The sequence below is a fragment of the Corapipo altera genome, unplaced genomic scaffold (genome assembly GCF_003945725.1).
Source record: "Corapipo altera isolate COAL_440 unplaced genomic scaffold, ASM394572v1 61, whole genome shotgun sequence".
In the NCBI taxonomy this organism is placed as follows: domain Eukaryota; kingdom Metazoa; phylum Chordata; class Aves; order Passeriformes; family Pipridae; genus Corapipo; species Corapipo altera.
In genome coordinates this window covers 925,456-937,691 of record NW_020884910.1, presented here as the reverse complement: position 1 = coordinate 937,691, position 12,236 = coordinate 925,456, and the positions used below count along the sequence as shown (strand labels likewise).

At 39.6% G+C, this 12,236-nt stretch overlaps 1 protein-coding gene across 1 annotated transcript; it reads right to left on the bottom strand.

Annotated features, from left to right (window-relative positions):
• Window positions 1-982: 982 nt before the first annotated feature.
• Window positions 983-11,217, bottom strand: SFT2D2 (SFT2 domain containing 2). Its single transcript, XM_027653476.1, has 8 exons — window positions 11,085-11,217; window positions 10,650-10,736; window positions 10,254-10,339; window positions 9,120-9,201; window positions 7,107-7,142; window positions 6,896-6,954; window positions 6,128-6,157; window positions 983-5,527 (listed from the first exon to the last, which is right to left on the bottom strand). The coding sequence occupies exons 1-8, from the start codon at window positions 11,145-11,147 to the stop codon at window positions 5,488-5,490; spliced, it is 483 nt and encodes a 160-aa protein (XP_027509277.1). The 5' UTR covers window positions 11,148-11,217; the 3' UTR covers window positions 983-5,487.
• Window positions 11,218-12,236: the final 1,019 nt, after the last annotated feature.

Here is a 12,236-nt window from a genome sequence, read left to right as displayed (position 1 = left end):
AGTTGGATTGATATGACATAGATGTATCAAGCTTTCCTGACATTCCTTGGAAGCTCTATCCTTTTCAAAGACATAAAATGCAACCCCCTAGGTTTCTGTATTACAGGAAGACAGGCTGCTGCTTCTTCTACAAACACAACTTTAGAGTCTCCCGTAGGACAGAAATTTCAGTTGAGTCAGCTTTGAGACAGAGATTATTTAGGAGAACAGTTAAAAAAAACCCCAAAACCAAAACCAAAGAAGGTAACTGAAAAAAACCAGTCTCCCACAGCACACAAATCTCACCACCACCCTTGCAAACAGAAAAAAAAGACCCACAACTGCCTGTCAACCAAGAGAAAGGATAATACATCCTGAACAGCCTGATGCACAGCCTTGATACTCTGTCAAGGAATACTGGGTTATGGTAATAATACTGGTTTGAAATATACAAATCACACCAAGTGTTTGGACACATATTAAGCACAAACTAAAAAGGACCAGCTTTCTGAAAGTTAAAAAAAAATTGCCTCTATTTTTAACACACATTCATAAATCATTGGCATTTTACTTCCAGTGTACAATCAGCACTCAGAGCATATTTATTTCAGAGGCATCTTGCTTCTTCTTGTCTTTGCTGACAGAATGGCATCAGGCACTCTTTGCTCTGTAGCATGGACTAATGATAGTTTGTTGGCATATCTAGGTTGACTCTTGAAGTAAATAAATAAGAAGTAGTAAAAATATCATCCCCACCTTAACAACTCCCGTTGTGCCAACCAGTTGTCAGGGTGCATGCAACTGCTGGGTGAAACTCTTCCATGGCAGTGGTGACATAGAAACTCCCCTCAGAAGTACATGTTGTGTGCACAGCAAAGGAAGTGAGGACAAGACAATAACTCTAAAAAAAAACCCCAACCAAACAAAAAATCCAGAGCAATTTCAGCATCACCCGGAGAATCAGCATCATTAAAAATGCCTTATTAACCATAAGGACAATTCATTTAATGCAATGAAAACTTTATTGAAGGGAAAAAACAGCACTTGCAAAGATTTCACTTCATTACAGAGAAAGTTGTACATTACGGAAAAAAGTATCAAAGTAGAAATAAAACAGTGTAAATACATAGAAAAAGCACAGCAGGAAACAGAATCAGTAACAGTATAAAATATTGTGGAGAATTTCTGAATTTGATTTTTATTTTACAAAACAATTCCACAGCTGTTAGAAAAATTTAGTGGTCACATTAGAGCGAGGCACATGGTTTTAAGAAAATACACCATTTCTGGCCAGCATTTGCTGTGGTTGTAAACATCAGTATTAAGACAAACGTGTTTAAACATCCTCCTCTGTTTTGAGAGCCTACATTAGCACAGTGATCTTACTTTCATGAACATGATTAAGTACCAAAATTAAGTAAGAGCCATTCTCAGAAATTTGGAGGCTCTTTCAATGTCTGAGCACACAGCAAGAGAGGACGAGCTTCAAGCACCCACACTGCTCCACAGGCAGTTCTCAGAACACGTATTTCTGACCACTCATAAGGGACAGTGCCATGAGCCTCCAAAGGCATTGCACACCAGCTGCATCCACCCACAAGTTATGACAGATTCAAGCCCCTCATCCTGTTCCTAGCTGGAAACCATCCTGTAGTAGTCTCCAGTCTCCTCCCAATTTGCATATTCACCTACAGAGCCTAAAACACTTTTAAAATGTGATTTCTCAAAAGACTTTCAACCTGGTGGAGAAAATATTTCTTGGTTTTTTGTAACAGCTCATGAACAATCTCATTACTGTAAATACTAAATGAGATGAAATTGTTCACATCATCAGCGTAGAATCATCTCAGATAGTACCAGCATTCACAGTGGACTTCATCACATAAAACAGAGCAAAACTTCGAAGTAGTGAAAAAAAATCCCACACTGCGATGTACAGAGTCTCAGATGACTACCACCCTTCCCACTTCCACTTCTACTACAGCTGGAAAGTCAGCTGATCCCAGATAAACATATTTCTTGCTAGAACTGTATGCTAAGGCTGCTTGGTTGAGGTTATGATATCTGTACTGCAAATAAAAATGTGGACAAGTTGATCAACAGTGAGGCTAGGCAAAAAGCACTTTCTGGTAGAACACCAAATCCTACTGGGATAGGCACCCAATGTCATACAAGTTTCTTTAGGGAAGTCAGAATTTAGTTAAGTGCTGTAGGCAACTGAGCAAGGACTTTGGGAAGGAAGGAGCTTTGTGATTTAAAGCACAAACATCTCCATTTGCAATAGACTGCTGACAACAAACATTCCTGCACTGAACGACATTAAGATAGAAAGCTTCAGAAATGCCCACTACGCTTCCTGCCAAGTGGATAACCAAAGCTGATGATATTACAACTTAACACAAAGTAGTTTTAATGACCAAAAGAAAAAAAAGGTTTAATAGTATTATCTAAGTCAGATTGAAAACTAGTCAAGAGGGAACATTCATATACTAGTTTACTCCCTGGTTATGTAAAAATCATATAAAATAAAGTACTTTAATAAAGTGGAAATTTCTTTTGCTGTTAAACTTGGCAACGGCCTGAACACAACCACTTACAAGGGAATAAGAATCTAAAGAGTTTTGTTCTGATAGAGCTATTTTAAATCAAAACTGCTTGTAGATGAAGCAACAAACCCTGAGTATGTTTCACATATTGGCAAGAATACAGCAAATCTGTGCTACCGTCTGACCTTCACAGGAACAGAGCACAACACCAAAGGGCAACAAAAACCCTAGTGGCACTATGGTGATCCTTGTGTCTTTGCCATCTTTCCTTGGCTTCCCTTCCTTTAAGGACACAATTGCTTAGTCTCATGTGCTATGCAGTCAAATAAAGATTTGTTCTTCTCTCTTATTCAATAAAGGCTGTGGAACCGGAATTACAGTTTTAAAAATGATAGGATGGGGGAGAGAAAGAAAGAAAAAATTAATTTAAGTTTACCTGCTATCTATTGGTAGTTCCATAAATTTCCTAATTCTAAATAGCTGTATTCACAACAGCCAGCTCAAAGGTTCCACTTAACCAATATGCAAGTTGAAAAAATAACATTCAGTATACCCAATTCTACTGTTCTTCTAGAGGAATTGCTAGAGAGTCAGGCTACCACAATCCTACCCAAGCTAGCCGAGGAATAAGCAAAAGGCAAACTCCTTCTAATGTGAAGAAATCAAAAAAAAGAACCCCAGTAGTCAAGTTCCATTATCTTGGCTGCTGATGAACCTGGACTGATGACCCCAATTAACATAACTTTCCTGGAAAGGGGAAGCAGAAACAATGTACTGTACTTGTAGCTTTTTTCAGGAACACCCAAAAATTAAAGAAATATTGGAATGTAAAAGGCATTAGGGTTGCATTTCAATTTCCTCTATACAAAGGAATTCTGTAAACATTATCAAAGTTCTAAGAAAATATTAACACATCCTTTGACAGATGTAAATAGGTTTTGAACTTACTCTGTGACAAAACACATCAGTTTAGATACTTGTCTGAGATTAGTCAGGGAAAAGAAGTATCAGTTTTCTTTAATTCCCAGTCTCCCTTGTGCAATTAACCAGTTCTACTTTTCAAGAAGAGTAACAGTCAACCTAGTTATTTCAACACTAACTTCCAAGTCCTGGGAGAGAAAAAAAGCACTAGGATATAGCACTTGAACCTGTATAACTAATTTATCTCAACATCAGTGCCATGTTTTCAAGGTGGCATTTTCCATTCAAATCTCTTTGTAACAGTAATTCTGGTCAGCTGGAATTCACAGAAAGGTTGTTAAAATTTCCCTTTCATACTATCTGCAAAAAGGAATCCTTTATTTTTTTTAGAGAATCCTAACAGCTGGATGATACTGTGCTTTATAGATTATCAGAAGGACAACTAAATTTAAGATTTTGGATTAACTCAGATTTTAGTAATTTTCTGAAAGCCACAGAATATCTGCCTTCACTGTGGGGTTATTAATCATTGCCAAGTAGATCTAGGTTTTTCCTACACTAAAATCTTTGTGGTACAAGTCAGGGACATACTTGCCATGAAAACATGATGCTTTCAAATGACTGAACTCTTGGTACATGGAGCAAGAGAGGCTTCAGTTCCTACCAGAGTCCACTGGATAATCATAATCTTACACACTGACTCCAGGAAGACAGTTTGGTCAGAGGAAAGGTGAAAGCAGTTAAACAGTACCTCACAGAGGAGAAGCAGGAATTTGTGCTCAGATATTAAACAACTGACCACTGCAATGGTTCGGGAGTAAATGATTATATGTAGCTCAGAAGATAAAGAGAGTGGCCTTGGAATTTGGATACTGACTGCTCAGCATTTGTTAGGAGCTAGCAGGTAGATTGTTACACACTTTGCTAAGACAGGCAGTAGAAAACTGTACTTTCTCCTCAAAGCAGAGGAAGTTCACTAGTGTGTGCCACAGTTTTAGGAGAAACTGATCCCACTTACAAAAAAAGAAATGTTGGAGTTTTAACCTATTTACATTTCAGGAGAAAATGCATTCTCCCTTGCCTAAGTTGCTTAACCAAAAGCCCACATCCACCTTATCACAGTTTGTCCTTTGAGGAAGGACATAAATAAAATCTCTCTTTGCTTGCCTACCATGCCCTCAGCTTTGCACTGCTTCTATGCTACAGCTGAGGGAGAAGAGAAGCACCTTCAGCTTTGTGTGAAAAATTTCAGCTTCCTACCTTGTACATACTGCCATTAGCTATAAGCAAGGCAAAGAACTCAGGTTCCTGGCAGCTGAAAAAATCAATTAACCTTATTTTACAAGTGCGTTTCCTACAGGAACAAGTTTTTACAGATGAAAATATCCCTTTCACATATTTTAAGGAAACATCATCAATATAGACTGAAAATTAAATACTTCATTTAAGATGCAAACATTTCATGGTTAGTCCCAAACAGTCTCTGACTTTATAATTAAATCTTTTAGAAGTCTCATAAACCTAACATTTTGCCAGGGAGACAGGAAAAGAAAGAATACCAATATTCCATTATCCAAGGCAAACAGTGTAAAGATTAAGCGACATAAGGCTATTTAAAAAAAAAACCCACGTTGTCAGTAAGAAATCAATTTGCAACTGATTTCTTTTTCTTGAAAAAGAAATCATCTAGACTGCCATAGTCCCAACAGAGCCAAGGTCTTCATTTTACAGACTTCATGTATTACTTTGAAATATTTGTAAAACCAAATACATGAATTTACTTAAGAATTATCATAGCAAATTTTGGATTTCTGCCCAGTTCTTCTGCCACACTGAATTTCATTTGATCACAAGCACCCTGTGATCAAGACACCATTGCTTACAAACCCAAGCAATTGCATACACTGGATGTAGCACAAGGAGCTTCTAACAACAAGCTGAAAGGCATGTGCTTAAGAAGTAGGAAACTACACAACATGGTGATCTTAACATAGTTCTACCTAGAACTTCCTACAACTTTGTGAAGCATCCGGTATTCCTGTTAGGACAGACAGACCGAAACACATTTCTTCACAGCATCCCTACAGGCAGGAGAAAGAAAAAAAAAACAACAGTCACCTCAGTTATGCCGCTTGATGAGACTCAATCCATGCTGCCTATTACACTGACACTGAGGACTGTAAAGATCAGCTGGCCATGGGTTAATTGCACAACATAATTTGCATGACTACCCAAATGCCTTAGAGACAAGTGGGTCTGCTCACTGTCCACCTGCCCATCCACAGTGGAAAGGACACCTGTAAGGCTGTACTGAGGCACTGAAGGCCTCAGTGGGGCTGATGGGGCAGGAGAGAGAACTGTATGCTCAAACACAACAGTGCTCATGGGGGAGAATGGGAAAAAAAGGTACACAGAAGAATAATCTTGTTTAGTAGCATTTGAACCAAAATTTAGGCATTCCAAAGGCAAGCCTTATGTTTGGCATGTGGTCAGCAGATTCACATATTTTTTTACTTGTGTTCTCCCACTAGAGAAGTTGCTTAGTTTTATTTTCAGATTTAACTACATGGATTTCCTACACCAGGGAAAATCTTCTAAAGCAACATATTACAATGCTCCTATAAAGTAATCTTCTGTATGATTAATTAAATGATGAAAATTAAGAGAGTAGGGAAGCTTACCTTGCATATGGTATGAAGGAAATGCTGTACCTAAGAAGAAATATTTTGAAAGTTACTCTTCATGTCAGATTTTATTAGTCACAAACAAGAACAACCCTTCTGATACTCTGAATTAAAAGATACACAACTAAAATGAAGCTTTGAGTTTGTGAGCAACAGGAATAAGTATCCCTGCAAGTCATCTCAGCCCAGCCAGGCTGTGAAACACTATGGTAAAATAGCGGGACATGTTGTGGAAGCATTTTAAACACAGCTCTCCTGCATTCAATATTCTTCATGCTCCAACACCTACAGGCAGGCAAGACTAGTCTGGAAGGCTGGCTATGTGTTCATATCAGTTTGTGCACTACTTCAGTGACCTTGCACAGAGCATATGTTAATATGAAGAACACTGACAATTTGATTGGATAGCTGGGTCTCCAGACAAATTCAGGAGAGTGTAAAGGAGGAATACCAGGTAGTAAGCAACAAATTGATTTAAAAGGGAAAGAAAAAAAACAGTTTTACTTCAAGCTCACAGAAATTAAACATGTTCAAAGGAACTTCCTTCAGAAATGGAGCCCTAAGCTCCATCTGCAAAGCCTCTGAAGTGGTGCGAGAGATCAAAAGGTGGGAACAGGTCAGCTCCTCACTGATGCATTGTCTAGAATCTAGGGGAATGACAAAGTAAAAATTTTCCTTCCCTCTAACTCATGAAAGGTCAAAATCCACTCAGCTACCAATGTTAGGTGCATAGAAAGTGGAGCATGTGGGGAGAAAATCACTTACCATGCCATGGCAAAGAACTGTAAGATGCAGAAAAGAAGCGCGAGTCCTGCCTTGCGCCACTGAAGGAAGAGAGAAGGGGGGAGGAGGGAAGAAACACAGCAGAGACAACAGTGTAAGAATCGTACTTTCAAAATATACTCCAGATATATTAACTCCATATATATATATATATATATATATATATATATACATATAGGACTCAGGTACTCACCCAGAAAGCAGAACATAGTGTTAGTACGAGGCACAACTAGAAGAAAACAAACAATTTCTGTTAAACATAGAAACAACTCCAGTTTTTATAGATACTGTAACACTGTAACAGGTTCCTTCACAAGGACAGGAAGGGATTACATAATTTCATAGTTTTATCCAATCCTGCATAAGAGTTCCCTGTATTTAAAATGATCTTGCTATTACATTTCTGAAGTGAATTAAAGCAATTACAAAATATCTCCAGAAAATAATTTTGTGGCTGCAAAGGAACATCAGTGGGTCCCTACTTCATCCCACACACTTCTTGGTGTCGTAGGCACACACCACACTTCATCATTTTGCATGAGTAAGACTAGAGTTGTACCTGAAAAGTCTTTCTGCCTCTGCACGTGCCACATTTCCTGATGATTACATGGTTACCATGGGGTTGAAGTTGAGTCATTACTTAATGTTTACCAACTAAAACTATGATACACTTTCAAGAACTTTGGGCTATTGCTTAGTAGCTCACCTGACTATATATAGGAAGTCCAGCACATTTATTCAAACCAGTGCTTTTTCTTTTTTCAGAGTTGCACTGTGTCTTTCTTTACTACAGTTAAAATCTTGGGGGGGGTGGTATTAGGCAACTTCACATTATTTTCTGCTTAAACCCACAGTTTAAATGGAAGCCTCCTATTAGTTAAAGTTTTTGTTTCCAATTTAAGACACAACAGCTCATTTAGCTGTGGCAGATGCTGATAATTCCTCTTCCTTCATCAATATGTAACAGGCTTAGATACACGTGTACCACCGTGGTACTAGAGATTATAATGTGCATTTTTCTGCTTGAGTGGGAAAAAAAAAGATATAGTACTGCATATTCAAGACAGTAACACATGCATTTTTAAAGAAATCATACACTTCACCTCAACCATGATAACTGACTTTAAATGTAATTTTTCCATTAGTTTTAAGGTGGTGATTTGTATATTGGTCTAAATACTGCATCACACATCTAACAACTGGCTTTATTCCAGTGAACAACATTCCAGGCATTCTCTTGACTTCAGGCATCCTAAATGCATACAAAACACATACACCACGCAGTAAGCTTCTTGCTTGGATCTGCAAGCATGCACAATTTCTCAAGCTCTGCAGCATTTCAGGATGTTTAAAGAGAAATTAGGAAGTGCTGATGCCAAGCAAACACTCTGAAGACATTCAGACTGAAAACAGGAGGATAGTCTCATGCAAGTTATACCACCTTCCAGACTTTAGACTCACCAAGAGAAAATGGGAAAGTTGCAGAGACAAAAAAACATTCACTTTTAACTTAGCAGCAACTTCCAGGCATAGACACACACACAGTAGGTTTGGTACAATTTCCATCTTCTGAAAATAAAAATAATTCTAAGGGCTGACTTCAGCTAAACATTGAATTTGTAATTTCATTCTGTCATACAAGTTTCAAAACCTGAAGTTATCAGCCAGCTGGGATGATGCCTGCATTTTTAATGCAAGTGACCACAGCATAGAGTTCCCTCAGTTGCTTTGTCTGCAATAGATGATTCTATCAAGGTAGAAATACCTATATGGCTCTTTAAAGCAAATCAGATAGAATATAAAAAGACAAAATAATGAAAAATAAAATATCTAACGACGTCCATAGGACTAGTTTGCCATCTTTCGTTTTTTAGGAAATGTGTAAATATGATACTGTGACTTCAAGCACCCTAAAAAAGCACATGCATGGTACACACACACCAGCCACAGATCCTTAATGCCCATTTAGCACAACAATCTGGCTTCATCTCAGTCTTTTCAGTGGTTTTCTGGTGCTACACTCACCTTTCCACTATAGCCGATTTGCAGGGTGTTTGATGCTTTAAGAAAAGAAAAAAAAAATAAAAGAAAACACCACCCACAAACACATCCTGAGACACAGTTAGATCAATGTATATGAAAAGACTTTAAAATGAAAATTGTTCACAAGTTTTCATGAGTTAAAACTGACTCCTTTGATACTTACTAGCATAACAATAGTAGCAATCAAACGTGTTGGCTCAAACATCCTTTTTAATTGCTTCATTGGTCCCATAAGAAAAAGAGTGCTGTGAAAAATAAACCAGGATGAACACAGAGGTAAGAAAGGCAAAAGTGAAACTAGGTAAGAATAAACTGTCTGTTGTCATGCAGGACATAATTACATTACGGAACATACAAGACAAAATCCATTCCTGCTTTTTTTTTCTGCAGAGTATTTCAAATTTTATTCACACTCGTTCAGTTAAAATCAACATAAGCAGAGCAGAACTGTCAAGTTAGTAGCGCAGGTCAAGGTCAGCTCCAGTTAGATCATTCTTGACAGATGCCATTTTTAACCCACTTTTCAAAAATGCTTTTTAAATCTGCTTTTCAAGAATGCCATCCACAGAGGTTCTGCATGGATTGCCAGGTAATCCAGCTCAATTCCCCTATATAAAGGACTGTTTTCAGGCCTGGATCCGTTCTCTGATCCCTTACCAGAACTGCAGCCCTCATTTAGGGCCCTGGTGATGGATACAGCATGAATTATACAACGAGAAAGTTTTATCTCAAGTGATATTCCTGTCTCATATACTATGTTATTCTGCCTCATCAGTATATTACTTCCAATTTCATTATTTACACTTTCTAACATCATGCTAAGTTTCCTCAATCACAGAAGGTTGTGTCTGTCACAAATCTGTGGGGCTATGCTTCAGGAACCTTGAAGTCCTAACAACTATGCCTACCCTGACAGACAAGACTGCCCCAAATATATTTACCAAAACACACAGAACATTACCAAATGCAAAATGGAGAATTATTTTTAACTTGGGAAGGAGGAACCAACAAAATCCAAAAACCTCAATGCTCTAAGTGTAAGTTTGATTCTTCTTTACTGATGAGTAACTTCTACCTTGAATACATTACTAATAACAATAAATAAAATTAAAATTTCCTTTACTGTTTCAGGGCACCACTGGGAAAATTGTGTTCTTTTAAATTCAACAAGAAAATTATCTACAAAAGCAAATCTCAGGCAAATACAACAGCTTTTGCCACTTATTTACACTTATGCACTATCATTCTGCTTTTGTTTCTCATCTTTATTATGGAACTAAATTATAAAGATTGTTACCTCCCAATAGACGCAATATTCCCCAGAGTATAAAACACTGCAAAGAGAATCAGCCCTTTCTTTGGTATCCATAGCAGACAACTACCCTAAAAAGGAACATTAGAGAGACGGGGGGTGGAAATTAATAGCTTTGAAATTGAAAAAGAAATATATCCCAGAAATATCACATCACAAAAGAAAAAAAAACCCCAACCTTAAACCTAAATGGCAGAATCACACATACAAAAGTAAACCGCATTTATTAGCATTTTTGTTAAGACTTAGTGTATCTAACTGGAACCGACTCAGACGTCTTCTCAGAGACTCAGAAAAATCAAGCAAGGGCACAGAGCAAGGCTGCAATCACCTGGGCTCCTGAAACTCAAATACTGGGGAGATCTGGCAAAAAGTCCTTACCAAGATCGAGCACAGACATCCTATTGCAAAACACGCAACGAAGCCTTTCACTCGGGTGCCCCAGCCTAAAGAAGTTGAATCAATAACCTGGAAACGAGGAGAAAAATAAAAGCGAAACTTATTTACTGGTAGACCTTGCCTCCTATCAAGTGTGCAAACTTCCTCTCGGACGCTGAGCTATGTCCCATTCCGGCACCCTCTCCCGCGGCCCGCGGGAGGCGCGGGGGATGCGGCGGGACCGCCACCCGCGCTGGGGACCCGGGGGGGTCCCCGCAGGGCTGAGGGGGCGGAGGAGGGGGAAGGGGGGACCGACCGCCTTCCCGCCCACGCCGCGATCGCCGGCACCGGCAACTTTTCCGCTGGGGCTGTTCCGCCAGCTCTCCAAACAAACCGGGGAGGGGTTGTCTGGGTGCCCCCTCAGACCCCCGGCGGTACCTCGGCCAGGCCGCTCGGCTCCTCCGCGTCGCGCCCGCTCAGCACTCGCTTCAGCTTGTCCATGGCTCCGCTCCCCGCCCGGCCAGCCCGGCTGCCCTTCCCTTCCTCTCCCTTCCCCTCCCCAGGGACTACCAGCTCCGGCAGGCACCGCGCCCACCTGCGCTCCCAGGTACGGGAAGGCCGCCGGGGCGGCGCGCGGGCTGACGGGGGATGTAGTCCGGATGTGGCTGTATCCCATCTCCTCCCATCCTTTTCGCGTCCATTACTTGGCAAGAGCAAAGCTCATAGAAACAGTGATACAGACTTCATTTCGCACCCACGGCTGTGGCTCTTACCCTGGTCTGAAAGAGTCTCCACCTTTATTTTCGTAACTAGCCAGAGCAGTCTCCTGCCAAAGGCACGTGGATGCAACATCTTACTAGCAGGCAAAATTCAGCATCACAAGTGGTTATTTCAGTTTATTTTGCTCAGTTAAAAACAAAACTATAAAACATTTGGTACGTTTTAGTTCGCAACATACAAGAAACAATATAAACTGCCACATTAGACTTGCCACAAAACAGCTGGAGAATCCCCCCCTGCTCACTCCCCCTAAAATTATGTATTCAAAGTGGTACTTTTCTGTGGAAATTTTGTGCCAGCAGGCTCACGGTACACCAGCTTATGCTGCTGCTTCTTGGTAACCTGTGTGGCATAAGAAAGTCACAAAGTGCTCCAATTTTGAACTTGTAGTAACTGTAACTTCCTAAACATGTTCCTGTAATTTCCCCGATACGTGTGGTTCTACTTAAATGCACCCAAAATAGATGGATATCACATATCTACATAGTCAGGATACAAGCCCATTCAATAAAACTGTACCAACAGGTCACAGATTAGAGTGTATGATGGACAAGATAAAATACACAATATAAGCTAAACATGCAGAGTGCCCCTTTCAGTGCTTGCTGTCCACTCTGTGGGTTTTCCCCCCCAACACGTTTTAGCCCAATGGAGCTTACATTAGCATCACTGACCAAACCCGAATCACAGTTTTAATTAATTAATGCAGATATAGTTTCCTTCATGCTAGCACTACATGAGCTCTGCTCTCAGTCATTACCAGGTTTAAAGTGTGTTTTTATAAGCTTTAAGGCATGTAAAATAATATAT

What these genes read in the sequence shown, in the direction of transcription:
- SFT2D2 (XM_027653476.1), bottom strand. Translation starts at nt 11,147, where the DNA reads ATGGACAAGCTGAAGCGAGTGCTGAGCGGGCGCGACGCGGAGGAGCCG. An exon ending in TTGCTACTATTGTTATGCTA is followed by an intron (nt 7,143 to 9,119) that starts GTAAGTATCAAA and finishes GTTTTCTTCTAG; the next exon opens with TTGTGCCTCGTACTAACACT. An exon ending in CACTATGTTCTGCTTTCTGG is followed by an intron (nt 6,955 to 7,106) that starts GTGAGTACCTGA and finishes CTCTTCCTTCAG; the next exon opens with TGGCGCAAGGCAGGACTCGC.